The 17,043-nt window shown below is 41.7% G+C and overlaps 1 protein-coding gene across 1 annotated transcript in view; it reads left to right on the plus strand.

The window, feature by feature from the left end:
* The window catches only part of Con (leucine rich repeat protein connectin), a 48,693-nt gene that overhangs the window by 17,802 nt on the left and 13,848 nt on the right, over positions 1-17,043 (plus strand). Inside the window, exons 3-4 of the mRNA XM_017162891.3 lie at positions 3,935-4,992; positions 11,321-11,537. Coding sequence (XP_017018380.1) covers positions 3,970-4,992; positions 11,321-11,537 — 1,240 coding nt within the window. The 5' untranslated portion in view covers positions 3,935-3,969. The remainder of the gene's footprint in view (positions 1-3,934; positions 4,993-11,320; positions 11,538-17,043) is intronic.

The raw sequence follows: 17,043 nt of genomic DNA on the forward strand, positions 1-17,043 counted from the left end.
TTAGCTGATGGGGGACTGCCATAAACAACTACGACTCTTCCGGCATAAAAACTTATTGTTGACAAAACCTCATGACACACGGAGAAAGTCCTGACTCTGGAGTGAGACATGTGTACATATTGTTAAAGTCCTGGCCCCGACTGACGATGATGATGATGATGATGCTGCTGAAGCTGGTGTCCTGGCGCTGCCTCAGCGGAAGTGTCACCATTTGTCAAATAACGAAAATTGAAAACAATTTCCACGCAAGTCCTGGCATCGCTCTTAGTCCTTCGACTTTCTGTGTTTGCTGCAAACTTGGCTGATACGATACAGAGAGAGAGAGTCCTGGGCCGCCTTTTTAAAGTTATCAGGACTGGAAAATATTATCCCTAGTAGGGTATGATTTTCCCTCTTGGAAAATTGCCGCAGTCGCAGTCGCAGTCGCCTGTCAGCTTAGCTACGGCTTTGCTCCAATTTCCCACTGGGTCGCCGTCATCATTGTTGTTGCTGCGGTTTGCTGCTGCTCCCCCCTCTCTCTGCTCTGTCGACAGTTCTGTCACACTTTCACACGCTTTTCCCCCTCGGAAAACTCGCTTCGCCCTTTTGTTTGCACGCACACTCGTACACTTTTGGGGAGCTTTCCCCACACAAAAACACACATCCATGTGCATTTCTCGCTTCGAAAGTTTAATCGAAATTATAAACAACAAGACAAATTGCTTCTTGTTGCAATTTTCCTGAGAGAACATTACACAGCCCCGGATCCTGGCTTGTCACAGTTTGCCGCAGGACCTCTTCTGGTTGCTGCTGCTAATGTTGCTGGTCATGTAATTATTACAGCTGCTCCTGTTGCTCCTATGTAGCTTTTGCTTTCATTTATCTGCTGCTGCTGCTGCTGCTGCTGTAACTCTCGCTTTCCTTGATGTTGTGTTGCAACTTTCTCTTAACTTTCTAATTGTTGCCAAAGTAAAGTACAAGCAATGTTGCTGTCTCTAAATAATGTTGCTAATGTTACCTATGTTGCTCTTTAAATGTTGCTGGTTTTACTATAAAATGGATCTTAAGAAACCTTATGTTCCTTTGCTTTAACTTTGGCTCTTTGCCCTTTAGTTGCCTGAGAGTCCTGGCTGTTTTGGTCTCTTAGCCAGGCAGTACTATGTCCTTGCTGTTTCTGCTGCCAACAATATTATACTTGCTGTTTTGCCTACTATATATAGTATGTGCGTCTATATACAGTCGTGGAGCAGCCATGTTGCTGCTGCTACTGCTGCTGCTCCTGCTTCTGTATCCCTTGGGGGAATAATTTTCTTGGTAATTGTTTGTCGTCAAGGTTTGCTATGTCGTCTGGCCCCTCCCAGCTTCCAGCTCCCTGTGTTTGCCCACTTTCCGAGATGAAGAACTTAAGCCAGGAGATCAATTTGCTGGCAACTTGCATTTAATCTACAGCAAAGATTTCATCTATTTTTGTATCTGAAGAGAAGATATAAAGAGCTAGCGGTTGAATATGCTTTATGAGGTTCAGCTGTGGCTTCAAGGTGATAATTGTTGTTCTTTGAAAGCTCAGGCACTAAGAATATCTGTGATTAACTAGAGATTACTACATGTTTTCAATTAAAAGCATATTTTATAAACAACTTAAATTCGTATTTAAAATTTGAATAATTCTACATTCCCTTCTAATATTATTTAGCAATTTTCTCAACCCTTATTTAGTTGGTTCCCTTCATGTGTAGTGTTTTTCGTATCCTTTCCCAGTTCGATTTGCGATTCGCTTCGTCGCTCTCTGTTTTTGTTCGATTTTGATGTGAAGGCAAAAAAGAAGTTGAATCGTTTGATAAATGACTCATGAATGCCGAGTGAGGAGTCGCATAAATCTTATGATTTATGCATAATCAACAAATTGATTTTTCATTCGCTTGTAATGCTCTCTTAGCTCTCTCATCCTGCCACCTCCTCAACCTCCCACAGTCTCTCCCCAGGACTCGTGAGTAATTGGCTGTCAGCGAGGCGTTGCAATAAAAAGGTGTAAGTGTGCAAAGAAGGTCCTTTCTCTCCCACTCTCTCTCTCTTTCTCGGAGTCCCTTGTGGAAAATCTAATTACACACACACACATAAGAAGCGTGTGTGTGTGTGGGTGTATATTTTTTGATTTGCTGCTTGACGACACACTTAAAAATTCCCAGAATATCTGAAATATCTCCCCCAAGCCAAAGCCATATAACCCAGCTATCTCTGAGCTGCGGCTGCTGTGGTCCTCGAACCTGTGCGGCTTTATGTGTGTGTGTGTGCCTGTGTGTGTAAGGACATTTTAGTTTCGACTTTGCTTTGATATTTAAATTGAAGTCATCAAGTCATCTTCAGCTGGCAGCGTCTGGCTGCCAAAGTTTTCATGTATATTTTGAGTACTTAATCCTGCGGTGTGAGCCACTTCTAATGCTCCTTGAGCCCTGAACTTTGGCCAGGACGAAAGAGAGACGCCAGCTAAGCCGGAATAAGCATCGCATCATGCTACGCAGCACTTATCAACGTTTTATTTAAAATTTATAATCGAAATCAATGTAATGAAGCATGCCCGAGTCAATAACTCAAGTGACTTTCGGCTTTCCATCCACCTAATCCCCCCAGAATTTTCCGTTTTCCCCCCTTCCTCGGATATTGCGACAATATTTTATGCAAATCACTGGGCTCTCTGACTGCCGATAACGACGATAACTCACTTGACAACTGACAATAACTTATTTACACTTCATTATGCGAAGGCCTGGCAGTCTGGCAGGTTCCGAAATATGCCCGGCGTCAGTGTGACTTATTAATTTATTAAAAAATACGAGCATAATTAGAGAGCACTTTGCCCAATGACACTTGAAATGCAAAAGTGTCGCAGGGCTGAAATTCGTAGGCAATTCGCCAGGCCAAGCCAGGCCAGGCTCTCTCTCTCGCTCAACGAACAATCAGCGACAGTGTTGCAGTTATTTATGAGCTCGATAAATTTGTTTATGGGGTAAATAATGGAGGGGCGGGGGAAAACTGGTGAAGGGAGGAAAAATCCCAGTGAGGCGGAGGAAGTAGGCACTGTGACAAAGCAGCCGAGCGTCAAATGAAGCCAGCAGGAGGCCAATTCAACTTTCATGGGGGTAAATTCGAGGATGAATCCCACCGCGGAATCCCGCTGAATTGGCCCAAATGAAATATGAGCAAAAGTGAGAAAGTTAACAACATTAATTAGCATTTTTATGAAGCACTTTTCAACCGGCTTTCCTCCCTACCCTCCCCCTACCCCCTGGGAAAACGATAAAATAAAGCCAGCAAAGTCGCGGTGCCAGTTTCAATTTTTGCTTCACCTCAAATAAGGCGAAATTTATGACGTAGCTGGAGGGACTGCTTTCCGCATAAAATCAAATCCATTTGTTACGAGATGAGTCTATATATTCGGGAATATTTTGAAACACAGAATCGGAAAGACCATGAAAATCGGGAATTTTTTTGTGGCAGTCATTTCCACCTTGGTAGGGTTTTATGGCCAAGACACTGAAAGGAAATTATATTTTTAGAGATGGATAAAATGTAGAGAAAGGAATATTTGGTAAAATATATTAGGAACAATGAAAATATAAGAAATATATATAGAAAATTATATTTATAAGTTAATTCTAAGCTTTAATTAGCCAGGGCAAAATATTTATATTCAAAAAAATATCTACAGATTTGAAATCACAAATTAAAGACTCGAAAGGTTTGCTTTAAAAAGTAACAATAACATTTTCTTAACAACAAAAATTAATTTATAATTTAAGAATCTAGTTTAGGCTTTTCAGATCTCTAAAAATCCTTGGTTATATATTACATATTTTCCCGATTTCTCCCAGTGCCCCCGAACTCCTCCCCAACTCTGAGATAAACAAATTTTATTGACCGCATCACTCCCGTATTGTTCTCGATTCTTTTTTCACAGAATCCTCGCCGCCGAGCGACAGGAACATCCTTGCAATGTTGCCGCATCATCAGCGCCATAAAATGGCGGCATCAACGGGCCCACGAGCCATCTGCTTCCTGCTGCTCTCGCTCCTGCTCCTGCTCCTGATCGAGTCCACCGAGGCGACCCGCTCCAAGGAGGAGCGACGCAGCCGAGGCCGCGGCAGTGGCAGCGGGGCGGTGGCCGCCTCCACCAGCTTGAACAATGGCGGTGGCTACTATGGCTCCTCCTCTTCCGCCTCGTCGTCAGTGGGTTCGGGCTATGTCTTTACCAGCAGCAGCAGCACTGGCATTAACTCTGGCAGTGTGGGCTACAGTGGACCCATGGACAGCACTGGCTTCTGCACACGACGACGGGACATGAAACTGATGTGCTACTGTACTCCGGATGAGAACCATGTGCCCGTGCAGAAGGCCGAGTGCTGGGTATTCTCGGAGGGACTGCATCAGAATGACACCACCTGGACGCGATTCTATCAGCAGAAGCGCTTGCGGGAGCTCAAGTTTGTGATTCAGAATAATGCCAGATTGGATTATATACCCACAATGATCATTGAGCCGCTGAAGAATTTGAGTAGCATTGTGATTGAGTACTCCCAGGTGGAGATTGTCAAGAGTTATGCCTTTGCAAATCTACCTTTTCTGGAGAGGATTATCCTGAACAACAACCACATTATGGCCTTGGATCAGGATGCCTTTGCCAATCACATTAGGTTGAGGGAGCTGAACCTGGAGCACAACCAGATCTTTGAAATGGATCGCTATGCCTTCAGGAACTTGCCTTTGTGCGAGCGATTGTTCTTGAATAATAATAACATAAGCACCCTGCATGAGGGTCTCTTTGCGGACATGGCCAGGCTGACCTATCTGAATCTGGCTCACAATCAAATCAATGTCCTGACCAGCGAGATATTCCGGGGCTTGGGCAACCTGAATGTCCTGAAACTCACGCGTAATGAGCTCAACTTTATAGGGGATACTGTGTTTGCAGAGCTGTGGAGTCTGAGTGAACTGGAACTGGATGATAACCGCATAGAGGTAAGTGTATTGCAAATCCTCAAAGGATTTTTAAGTGCCACATTAATTCCCAGATTGATTGGAGTTTTACAAGTGCGTCTTTACGAGGCTTGGAATAGTTGTTTCATTGCTTTATTTATGGCACCTATATAGTATTATTATATATAGAGAGGGAGGGAGGGAGGAGGCTATGCACCAAACTTCTCAATCAACTCTAATGCAAGTGGATTAAAAAGATTTGTCTGCCTGTGCTCAGCCACTTGGTCAAGTTGGAAGCAGCTGACTTAAGAGGCCATAAATTGCCGAGTGGCCATAAGAAACAGAAGGGACGGGGAGAGAGTAGTAAGAGGAGCAGGGGAGGCAGGGTTCCAGGCCATAAATGGCACATCCTTGGGGCACAGTCACAGCCACACACACACAAACAAGTTTTTGCTGGTGTCATAAATTCAATTCGAATGTCTATTCTTGTGGTGATTTAAGTGGTCACTCAGCAGTTGGCCGCCGGGGCGCAAATATGATAAATAGATTGGTAAATTATGTTTTCGGGAGAGCAGGTCCTGGCCGCTGGACAGTGGCTAACAAATGTTCGTGTGTAGTGTGTGCGCCGCAAGTTAATCTACTTACAAAATATTGAATAACAAATCATGGGAATAATGGATTTATGGCGCTCCCATTCTGCCATCTGATATGCGTGGTCCCTTCTGCCAGGACGGTTCTTGTGCCATAAAAATGGCCAGCCGGTGGGGTAAATAGAAAAAAAAATGTCGCTTAACACGAGGCGAGTCGAGCGGAGCGTAAATCCTGAATATCCATATCCTGGCCTGGCCAACAACATTGTTCCTTATACGACTCCTTCGCTTTTTCCCATTTTACAAAGTGCTCGCATATCATGTCACACTCAGACGACTCGCATATGTGTCAGGACACTATGAAAACCAGGACGCACCCACACACAGGACACTCGAGAGCAGCAGCCGCTCAAGTGGGGTCCTGCTCTGGGTGCCCGTTCCGGATCCATCTTCTTTTTGCCGCATTGTCATAGCCATAATGATTGGGCTTGTTATCGCCCACGCAGCGCATTGTTTCCCAGGACCGGCCAGGATTGCGGGTCCCAAGGATTCAGGGATTCGGGTGACGACTTTGTGAGGTGTCCGTGCTGTTGTCGCCTCCAATAAAAGCAAATTGTGTTGCATGTTTGGCTCGGGCTTCAAGCTGCTTTTCTTTTTTTTGCTCACTTCATAAATCATTTTCCGTTAAAAGGTTTAGGTCTGACACAACATAAAACGCTGGCTGCATGCGTGTGTGTGTGTGTACAAGTGTGTGTGGGGATGAACAGATAAGCGGGTTAAGGGGTTAAGAGGCTAAGGGGTTAAGCGAGTGTGAGCGGAATTAACGGCTTTAAGTAGCCTGCCTGCCGTCTGTGCTTGGCTAAATTAAAAGAGTTGCCAGCAGTTTGACCCAAAAAGAAAGTCTCAAGAAGAACAACAAATTTAATAAGCAAATAGCAAGTTTTTCCAGTGTATCCCCACTCCCCTCTCTCTCTCTCTTAGCCATTAATCCCGGTGTCATAACTTTGTTTACTCAATCCGCACATAAATCGCTCGTAAATTATATTTTTCCTTTCGCTGTTGTCAAGCTAATAAATTGGAAGCGTAGGCATCGAAGAATCGCCCATCAAACTAACAAAATATCGCCATAAAATATATATACATTTTCTTTATGTCAATCATCTTGGCAAAATAACACGGAAAAGTGGAGGGAGATGGACATGGGTTATTTTTCAGGGGAACTCGCGATATATATCCTCCTTGGACTCGTCATTTAATATGCATAATTTTTCCATTTCCCCCGACAAAGCATATTGAATATTAAATAATGGCGGAAAACACCGCCTTCACTTTCATCAGGAGAACAAAAAAAAAAAAAAGAAAACAACAGAATAAACAGGAACAGAAACAGAAATGAAATAAAAGAAAACACTTTTTCCGTATAATAAAATTCAAGACAAACAAATTGGGACATACAAGTTAAAAAAAACAAGGCAGTACATACATATATGTGTCGGAGATATCCGTTATTTAATTTAACCGTAGTCGAGCCAGCGAGTTCTGTTCGCCTGCGCAGTCAAATCGAATCTGTCATCACGCCACTTTTCCTGTGGCCCTTTCACCTTTTCTTACTTTTCACTCAGATGTCATTCCTAGACAATCTCAAGCTGTCTCTCTCATTCTCTCCTATTGTTGCGACAGACGAACAGACCTCACTCAGTAACACTCCTGTTACCGACTCAACTGTCATTGCGCCTGCGCGCCAGCGACACCTACAGGGCTACCAATACCTGAGCATGCCGAATAACTCTGTTGCCATAGCAACAAGCTTTCCAAATTTGCACTTAGCAACCAACTCGCCGACACGGCCATCCTGACAATTCACGCGTCCTCGCGTGACGTGTCTTCTAATAGCTCTAAACATAACTGTCATTTATCATTCTCTCTTTTTTCTCTCTTTGGTCTCAACTTAACATTTCATTTTATCTGTTTTATTCATGTCAAATAAGCTTTACTTTTATTTCTTCTCGCCACTTCATTCTCCTCTCGTACCAAATCTGTATCTTCTTTCTCTGCTCGTACCACAACTCTTACTCAACATCTCTTCATCAATTTATACAGGCTCTTGCTGCACACTTTGCAACGCTCACACGCACCTCTTGCGTCACGGTCTCTCTGGACCCTCACAGCCTTATAAATGATTCCACCAACGAGTGCCTCAGTCGGCGATCTCTCGCTTACACTTCTAGTGTCTTCAAATGTTAGTTTGGCAGGATAACCTTTCGAAACCATAGAGTACAAGCTCTTTTCGTATTTCAAAAGGCTCCGCTTCACATATTCTGACCATAGGAATAAAGTAGGCCCCGTTTCATGTGATCCGACACGGCCTTCCTGACAAATCACACGTCCTCGTGTGTTAACTTTAAATCACAGTATTCTAAAATTTCGGTACTCGTTACATTTTATTGTCAACAAACATTTCATTAATTTTCTAAACATAAGTATTGAGGCATTTAGACAAAATAAGCATCTTGGTTTCATGATAACATAACAAATTACATCTTCATTTTAATCATAATTTACAATTCAGACTTCTCTAATTACATAGCTTTATCAACTGGTGTATTTCCTTTTACACCCACATACTGACCCCCGCCATAACAATTCCTTCTGTTATGGTGCGGTCTCCACTGACCCCCGCCATAACAATTCCTTCTGTTATGGTGCGGTCTCCACTGACCCCCGCCATAACAATTCCTTCTGTTATGGTGCGGTCTTTATATCCCCTCTTGGGATTCCAAGGCATCAACCGTGCCATCCATATCATCATTCCCCACATGGGAATCAGACGCATCTCCACTTGAGTCGTCTAAATCTTTATCAATCAACGTGATTGCTTATTTGTCTATTTGGCAATGCCCTCAAAAACTCATGCGCATACTTATAAGTTCTTTTGCTTGTTAAGGATTTTAAAATGTACCGATTTCCATCTTCATTTCTTTATCTCTTTCTTTCTCCTCTCTCTCATTCGTAACAATTTCAATTTCCAATTTATCCATTTTAAGTTAATCTTGCCTTAACAAAATTGTGCTCTTACTTCCATAATTTTACCGAACCGGCATAACGTAACTTTAAATTTCTCTTTCTTTATACTTTTCTCTGTGTCATGTGGTGGTATCAAGCCCAAAGGGTGGGTCCGATTGGCATCTCTTAAGGGCTTGCATTGGTTGCACTACTAACTGTGCAGTTCGCCGCAAGTTGCACCCCGCCAAGAGCATCTTCCCATCACCTCTGCGGTCCTGGTATCCAGCCAGATGACTACTTTACAACTTTACACATGATACAATTTTCAACAATCTTTAAACTTAGTCATTTCCAACAATTCTGATAAATATTGCTGAGTCTATTTTTTCCAATCCAAACACATAACGGATTTATAACCTTGATTAATAACTATCCAACAAAATTTAAGGGACACTACTGGCAGATAACATTGCCTCACACCTCTCTGTATTCTTTAAAATCCCTCTTCGTAACTCAAGTTAATTTCAATTATTTTTAGTTGTTTATAAACTATACCAATAAATCCTGAATCCTGAAGTTGATCAGTCGGTCATTTGAGATTTCCATTCTAAGTTCAGACGTTTTTCTGTCAATTTATTTTTATTTATCGGAGTTAAATCAGTCATGTGAATTCTGGACACAAAAAGAATTCCACAATTGCCTTGCGCTTTCTCTTCCTCTACTCTATGATGCACTTCAGTTAATTTTTTTTTTTTGTTTAGAAATGATTACATCTGCAATAAGTATAGACTACAAACTCTCATCTGAGCAAACAATGCCAAAAATGTCAGAATAATTGCACGCCAACCAATATTTCCAATTCATACAAAGGCTACTTGGACTCCACAAGACACATAGTTCTACCAATATATCCACCAACATAAGGGTCTCCATTAATTAGGTGTATTAGCATTGGACCATATCCACAAGAGCTTATATCTGTTTCAAATTTGATCAGATGTTTCGAACCCACAAATAACGATTACAGGCTCATTTGTAATAATATTAAAAACGTTCGTTCCAATTTCTGAATATCGTCATTTCACTTATAGATACTTGAAGCCGAAGAATCTGTCTCATGATCTGAGAAAATCGAGGCACACGTTTTTGAAAATAAGGCACCAATTCAATAAATGGTCTTACGACGGTCTCTTAATTGCACCGATTAAAAGGACGGACCTTTAACGTAAGGATTTTCTAGGAATTGGGTCTGATTTCTCCACCGCACACCTCATAGCTCAGATACTGCGTAGTAGGTTCAAGAAACCCACATTTGGTAACGTTAAATGGCAACTCTGGTACAGTCAACACATTTAATACAACCTTCAGCCTTCGGAAAGCCTTTTCTTCCGAGTTTGCCATGATTAACATGCATCTATGTAAACTATCGCAAATAATCATGATAAATTCCAAACGCCTTAACAATTGCATGATGAAGGTAGAAGATGCACTCTTCAAACCAAACGGCACGGCAGACCAAACAGACGGCAACTCGTAATTTTTTTAAATTAATTATTTTTCAACAGAAACATTTTTCCTTCACAGGGTCTGACATAAGCGGCAAAGGCCACTGTCCGAAACCATTTTCGAATATTGCTTCCGATAGTCTAAGCACAACCTATCGTAGCACAGGGCTCGCCAATGGGAAGGCAGATGTGCAAACAACACTGCAATCAAACACATCTCTATTCCCATCTTTTAGCCAATTCAGCTCCCAAATCAAAGAATAATTGTAAAGGGCTCACCCGATACTGTCACTGTTGAATCACACAAATCAACTCGCTTCTACATGCAGCTGATGCTGCCGCTCGCAGCCGCTGATACCCATCTCGTGCACACAGATGCAATGTGACCACCGTTATCACGCCTGAAGTGCGTCACTCCAGCTCTCCGCACTTCAGCCGCAGTTCCGCCAGTGTGCTGTTGTTGTTGTCTTCCATTCTTCCCCAAATTTTCTGGCCGACACTGATGACACTTGCAACCGTCCGGCTCAACACGCGACCAGTGCATTTGACTGCCTATCACGACTCCGGTGTCTCGCACCACGCGGCTGCGCAAGCCTTCGATGCGCCACTGAATTTAATATCGACCGAAAATCACTTTATCAGAATGCCCGCGAGGCTATGGTGAATCCCACTTCTGATGTCGGAGATATCCGTTATTTAATTTAACCGTAGTCGAGCCAGCGAGTTCTGTTCGCCTGCGCAGTCAAATCGAATCTGTCATCACGCCACTTTTCCTGTGGCCCTTTCACCTTTTCTTACTTTTCACTCAGATGTCATTCCTAGACAATCTCAAGCTGTCTCTCTCATTCTCTCCTATTGTTGCGACAGACGAACAGACCTCACTCAGTAACACTCCTGTTACCGACTCAACTGTCATTGCGCCTGCGCGCCAGCGACACCTACAGGGCTACCAATACCTGAGCATGCCGAATAACTCTGTTGCCATAGCAACAAGCTTTCCAAATTTGCACTTAGCAACCAACTCGCCGACATATGTATGTATGTGCACACACACAACTCTCTGTGAAAAAAAAAACAATGAAAATAATACGCAGAAATGCGGAAAAATGGCAGCAGGAAAATATTTTTCGGTTTTTCCTAGCTCTGCTCTGCGGTTGGGAGAGTAGAAAATATATGCGTGACCCCGATAAAACAAATTTTCTATAGATACATATATTATTTAATCCAATTTAATTGTTTAAAATACTAAAAACTAAACGTACTTTTTTGCAGAGAATTTCGGAACGCGCTCTCGATGGCCTCAATACATTGAAAACCCTCAATTTGCGGAATAATCTACTGAAGAAAATCGACAATGGGCTGCTTCGCGGCACGCCCGCCCTGCTGTCCATCAATGTCCAGGCAAACAAATTGGAAACGCTGACCTTCTACACCTTTCAGCCAATTATGGACAATTTGGTCAACAGCACCAGCGAGCTGTTGGTGTCAGGTGAGTGTCCTTTCGAATCTCCAGCTTGGACAGGATGCTAGCTGCTAGCTGCTCATCGAGCATCGACATGGGGGAGACATGACAAAAAGGCTGACAAGTGCACAATCATCATCGGTGGTGGTGGTGGTGGTTTCCTGTCAAAAGTCCCCAACTTGTTATAATTACCCATACGCCCCGTTGGCCCCGTTTAGTGCATATGGTATGTGTGTGTCTGTGTGTGTGTATATATATGCAGCCAAATGAGCTGAGCTCGGGCCATCAACTTTTATGTTCTTGGCATTTTGTGTGACTGTGTTTGCACTGCAGTGCTGTCTAGATGTCCTTTTTCAGGACAAGGAAGTTGGTTGGTTGGTTCTGTGATGTTTTTTAGGTTTGTTTGTTTGAAGGAGAAGCAAAAAACTAATAGGAAAATATATAATGTTTGGACTAGATTTAATTATAAATAGGTTTCAATTATTAATAGAAATTCTAAAGAAAACAATCACTATAAAAAGAATTTAAATAATATGTATATTACACCTATTTATATTATTAACCTACCTAAGCTTGTTTAGCTCTCTTTTTTAATTGTTTTTATATTTTTTTCCCCTTAACTATCTATGTTCCCCCTCAAAACTAAATGCCATCACTGTCATGTGAACTTCATTAAGGAAATGTCGTATCGTCATTGCTCAAGTGTGCGCTTCCGCTGACACTCACGTCCTGCCAAAGGCCCCTTGTCCTTTTATGTCCTGTCTTTATATGGGTTCTACACACACGCACACACACAGGCTCAGTCTCTAACACACACACAAAACTAAATTAGCCATTAAAGTGCAATTTTGAAGCGCTGCCCGACTCGAAACACATAACAATAAAATATATCTGGCTGGCAAGGAGAGACCACTTCAGTTCGGTTTGGTTTTTCCGTCAGCTAATAGCTCGTGCAATTAGCGGCTTGATTAGGCCAATTAAAAGGTAAATGAAAATGAAATAGCATGTGTGGGCCTAATTTCTTGCCACAAAAGCTGAGTAATACTTTGGTAACCAATTTTGGTTAAAGCGAAAGCATTTTCACGGCTATTATTTGCTAGTAGAGGTTATTTAGATAATGCTAATTAAGTTTTGTGATAATTGGGTTCTTAGATAAGAATATTTTTCATTAGGTTTGTTGAATATGGTTTCTAAATATTTATAGAAATTATTAGAAACTATTTTTCCATCATATATGTAACCAAAAATAACCCTCCAACTTTTTCCAATCAATCTTACCCTAACAATTTTCCTTTCTTCAAAGAAAATGAAAATTCTTTCAAGGCTTTCTGCCACCATGTTTCGCCACCTTGAAAGATTTACCTTTGTGTGCAATTTAAGTAATTTTCCCTTTGGCAATTACACTTTTTGGCGCAGAACGCGAATGCCAGAGTAATCAGGGCCTTGCAAAAAAATAGAGAAAAAAGTAACTAACACAAAGGGGAATGGCTTTCGCGTCCCTGGAATACATTTAAATATTTAACAACAGCCTTCAAAATCACATTTCTCTTTCATTTCACACACACACAGATACACAGACACATGGCCAACTTAATTATCACCCTCTCACACACACAGTGGCATTTTTGCTAATGGTTTGCCATTAGCATGACTCATTTGCAGCTAAAAAAAAAGGAAAAGTAGAAACAAAAAGGACGACGACTGACGAACATGTGTGTGTCTGCAACTGTAATTGCATTCGAACACACACTCACACACACACTGAGACAGACATCTCGTAAATTGGCTACAAATGACTTCAAATTGCTTTAAACTACAAAATATTTTTGCTTTTCCCTCAAACCCAAACCCAAACCCCAAAGAGAAACTTTTTAATTCATATGCAGTGATTATCCCCACACATTCACTTCATGATTCACATACTCACACTCGCACTGCCATGGCTTTTTAACTGAATGGTTCATTAGAGCCAAAAGCCTAAACTTTTGAAAAACGCCAGTCCTCTTGGCCCTCAAATATTTACATGCGATTTACTGATTAAATTTGATCAACTTTTTGTGGAGCAACTCAGAGCCTTCCTAATGAGCCAAAATGCTGTGTCACACTTCAAAGACATTTTTTTATGCTTGGCTTTTTGGTACCTTAAGTGTAGGAATTAGAGGGGTATATATGTTAAATATTCAATTTATGTACAAGATACTAGATATGTAGAATCTCTCTAAGAATCCATTTTTGAGCTAGAAGAAGGTTTTTATCAGGAATAAATACATTAAGTTATTATTTTTTAAACAAATTACTAGCAAAAAATATATAATTTTGGTTTAAGAAACCTCTTTTTCTGAACATTTTCATAACAAGCATTTTATTCCCTATAAAAATCTAGGTTTCTCTAGATTTCTTTAAAGTAAAATCTATGATATAACCCTTTTTCAACTTTATTAATTTATAAAAATTATAAATTTCTCTTTAAAACCCCTGGGTATCCTCTAGTCTCCACTCTCACTGAAAAAACTCTTACTTATTTTTTAAATTCCCCAAAAAGAGCGCTGCTCAATTTAGCGAAGGACAACATTTTTCCAAGTGGCAAGGCACCAATGCCCGAATAAGGCGTTTAAGCGATGCCCCAAGTGCTCAGTTCGAGTGTGGGAGTCCATATATAGGGTAGAGCTGTCTGCGAATGGGAGGTGAAATGCCAACTCAAGTGCATAAGAGCGCATAAAAATTGCAACAAAATGGCCAAGGACATGGGGCGAGGGGGCCGAAGCGATGGCCCAATGACTCGAAACAGACGTTGACGCTGTCGGCCAAAGATAAACTCGCACTGGCAGCCATAAAACGTGACGTAAAGGGGGCCACAAAAAGCTGAAAAGAAAAAAACGTAGAGGATCTGTCCTGCAGCTCCTCTCTGCTCCTCCTCCTCCTTCACAGTGACAGGCCTTCCCCGGGGGCGAAAGTATTTGCCAGGACTAATCGATCAGCTGATGGAATTTCTCGGCAGACCGTTTCCCAGGGATTTGGCATCGCCATGAAGGTGAGCCTGGACCAGGACGACGACTACAACGACGACGAGTCAGCAAAACTATTTGCCAAAATGCCCGTCACACGTCTGCAGGCTAAAGTCTACAGACTACCAGGACAAATGATCAACATGAACTCGCCCTGCAATTGCTGCACATGCATCAAGCTCTCAGTGACTGCAATCTGGAGTCTCCCTGCTCTGGCAGCCGAGGTTGATAGTTGACTCGTCATTTCGCGCCGTGATTTGTGCAGCAACTTGAACTCTGCACCCGTTGGTAATTGCCATTGACAGCAGCCAGCTAAGCAGCTTTAGTAGGTAGGTTCTGGCAAGGATATATTTAGGGAGGGAGTTGAAATGCACTAAAAGTAGGTGGCCTGGTTTTTGGTTTATATTATATAGAAATAAGACCTGAAATTAAGGGTTAACTTAAGCTTATTTTAAGCAGAATTTATATAACGTATTTTCCTATAAATTTCCAAACTTTTTTCTCAGTGCATCTTTGAGGAGCCACATCAACCGCTGCTGCCGAGCCGAGCCTGCTTTGCATTCAAATGTTGTCCGTGTGCGGGCATTTGAACACCGGTCCCTAAACAATGCCCCAGTTGGCCATTTCACGGACCTTTTGTCCAAGAGCCACCCCCAATAGGGGTTACCACCCACCTCCTCTATATTGCAGTTGCAGTTTTCAGGTTGCAGGTTGCACCTATGGCCAATGTATTTGGTGAAAAATTTATAGGCACGCCCTGTGCTATGGCATTTGTTTCAATTCCGAGGCCCCAAAGGGTCATGTGTGTGTGTATGCCTGTGTGTTTGTTTTGTGGGTGGAGTGGTGTGGTGTCCTGTATATCCTTGTTTATTTGTATGCGAATCACGTTTTGTTTGTGTCGTCGCGCCTGCGGTGTCCTCTGTTGGTCGTCGTCTAGCGCCCATGTCCTGCAGCCATTGCGAATGCTTCCGCTTTAAAAAGGCTGCCACAAAAAAAAAACAGAAAAGGAAAAACGACAACTGAAAACCGAAAATTTTTCACAGAAGGCGCCGCCATGGCAATTGGTAATAAATGCCACGCCTTCGTCCCAACCCACGAGGGTCCTGGCCAGCTCAATTGGTTCGTTATGCTACTCGCCGGTGGCCGGTGTCCTGGACCCAGTCGTTAGATGGAATTGAATGGTTATTGTTTCGAAATATAAATAGGATTTCTAACAGATTTTTGTTTTTTTTTTTTGGTTGTGTGTTGCGTCCAAGCTCCGCTTTTGGCACTTTTGGTATCGCAAAAAAAGAAGAGTGTAAAAACTGCCAGTGTGACTATGACAGCTGGAAACTGCAATTTGATTATTTGGTCCACCCCTTTCTGTTGGCTGTTTCTGTCTATGTTGTCTAGCACTTAATAGGGAATTGTAAAAGGCGAGAGTTCATACATTTTGATGAGCTCAAGCTATATAGAAGTCTGTAGAGGGGAAATATATATCTAAATTTAAGGTTAAAAGGGTTCTAGATACTTATTAAGGTAAGCTTTCTTCCAAAAATACTGAAAACTATAAAGAAAATTAAAGAAAACTTGAAAACTTTGCTTAATAACAATTATTTATATTTAAAATAAATATATCAAGATCAAAAAACTCCCTAAAAATCAATTATTTCCCTTAAATTCCTCTTAAATCCATTTAAATTTAATAACATTTATATACCAATTACCCTTGTATTTATTCCTTTCCCCCTTTAAATCACCTCATTGATAATTAACCTGAAAATTAAGCTTAAACTTAAGCCTGAATCGAGGTCACTCCACTGACCCCTTGGCTAATTTAATTGCCCAGCTAGGCAGCAAATTAAACTTTCAACTTTGAAGCGGGCCAAAACTCATTTGTAATGCAACATCAGCATCCTTGTAAACACACACAGACCGAAAACTGCAACAATAAACAGGTATTAGAGGGGGAAGGAAAGGATATTCATGCCGGAAGCTAGAATTTATTGGAACGCATAAAAGGCGTTTGCGCCTCATTGGCAAAAATGCCAAAACAAATGATGTTGGCCATAAACTGGACAAATGAGCGTGTGGCACGCACCCGAAATTGACTTTCAATAGTCAATGTCAGGGCAGCAACAGCAGCAGCAACAGCAGTTGCTCCACGTCCCGTCGTCCTGGCGGGTCCTGCTGCAAATCCCGATGATTGTTCGCCATAAATCTATGGCTCAACATTGTGTAACATGTGTCCCGGCTCCGTTCGCATCCAGACTAATAAGTTGGACTCCGATTTGATGGGGCTAGACCAGCTCAGTGCTAGGTACAGTGGGTGCAGGGTAGAGGGGAAACTATGGGGAGTTTTTTTGAGGATTTAGTGAAAAGATTTAGGAACAAAAAGGATATATAAGTAATATATAATATTTTAATGTTAAGGTGAATCACTATATATATTTTAAAAGTAAAAAAAGCATTGAATATCCTTTAAAAAATATAATAAATATATTGAGAAGCCCCTTTAAAATCTTTAAAAATTATTTTAAAAAATTTCT

This window comes from Drosophila kikkawai, chromosome 3L (genome assembly GCF_030179895.1).
Source record: "Drosophila kikkawai strain 14028-0561.14 chromosome 3L, DkikHiC1v2, whole genome shotgun sequence".
NCBI classification, from domain to species: Eukaryota; Metazoa; Arthropoda; class Insecta; order Diptera; family Drosophilidae; genus Drosophila; species Drosophila kikkawai.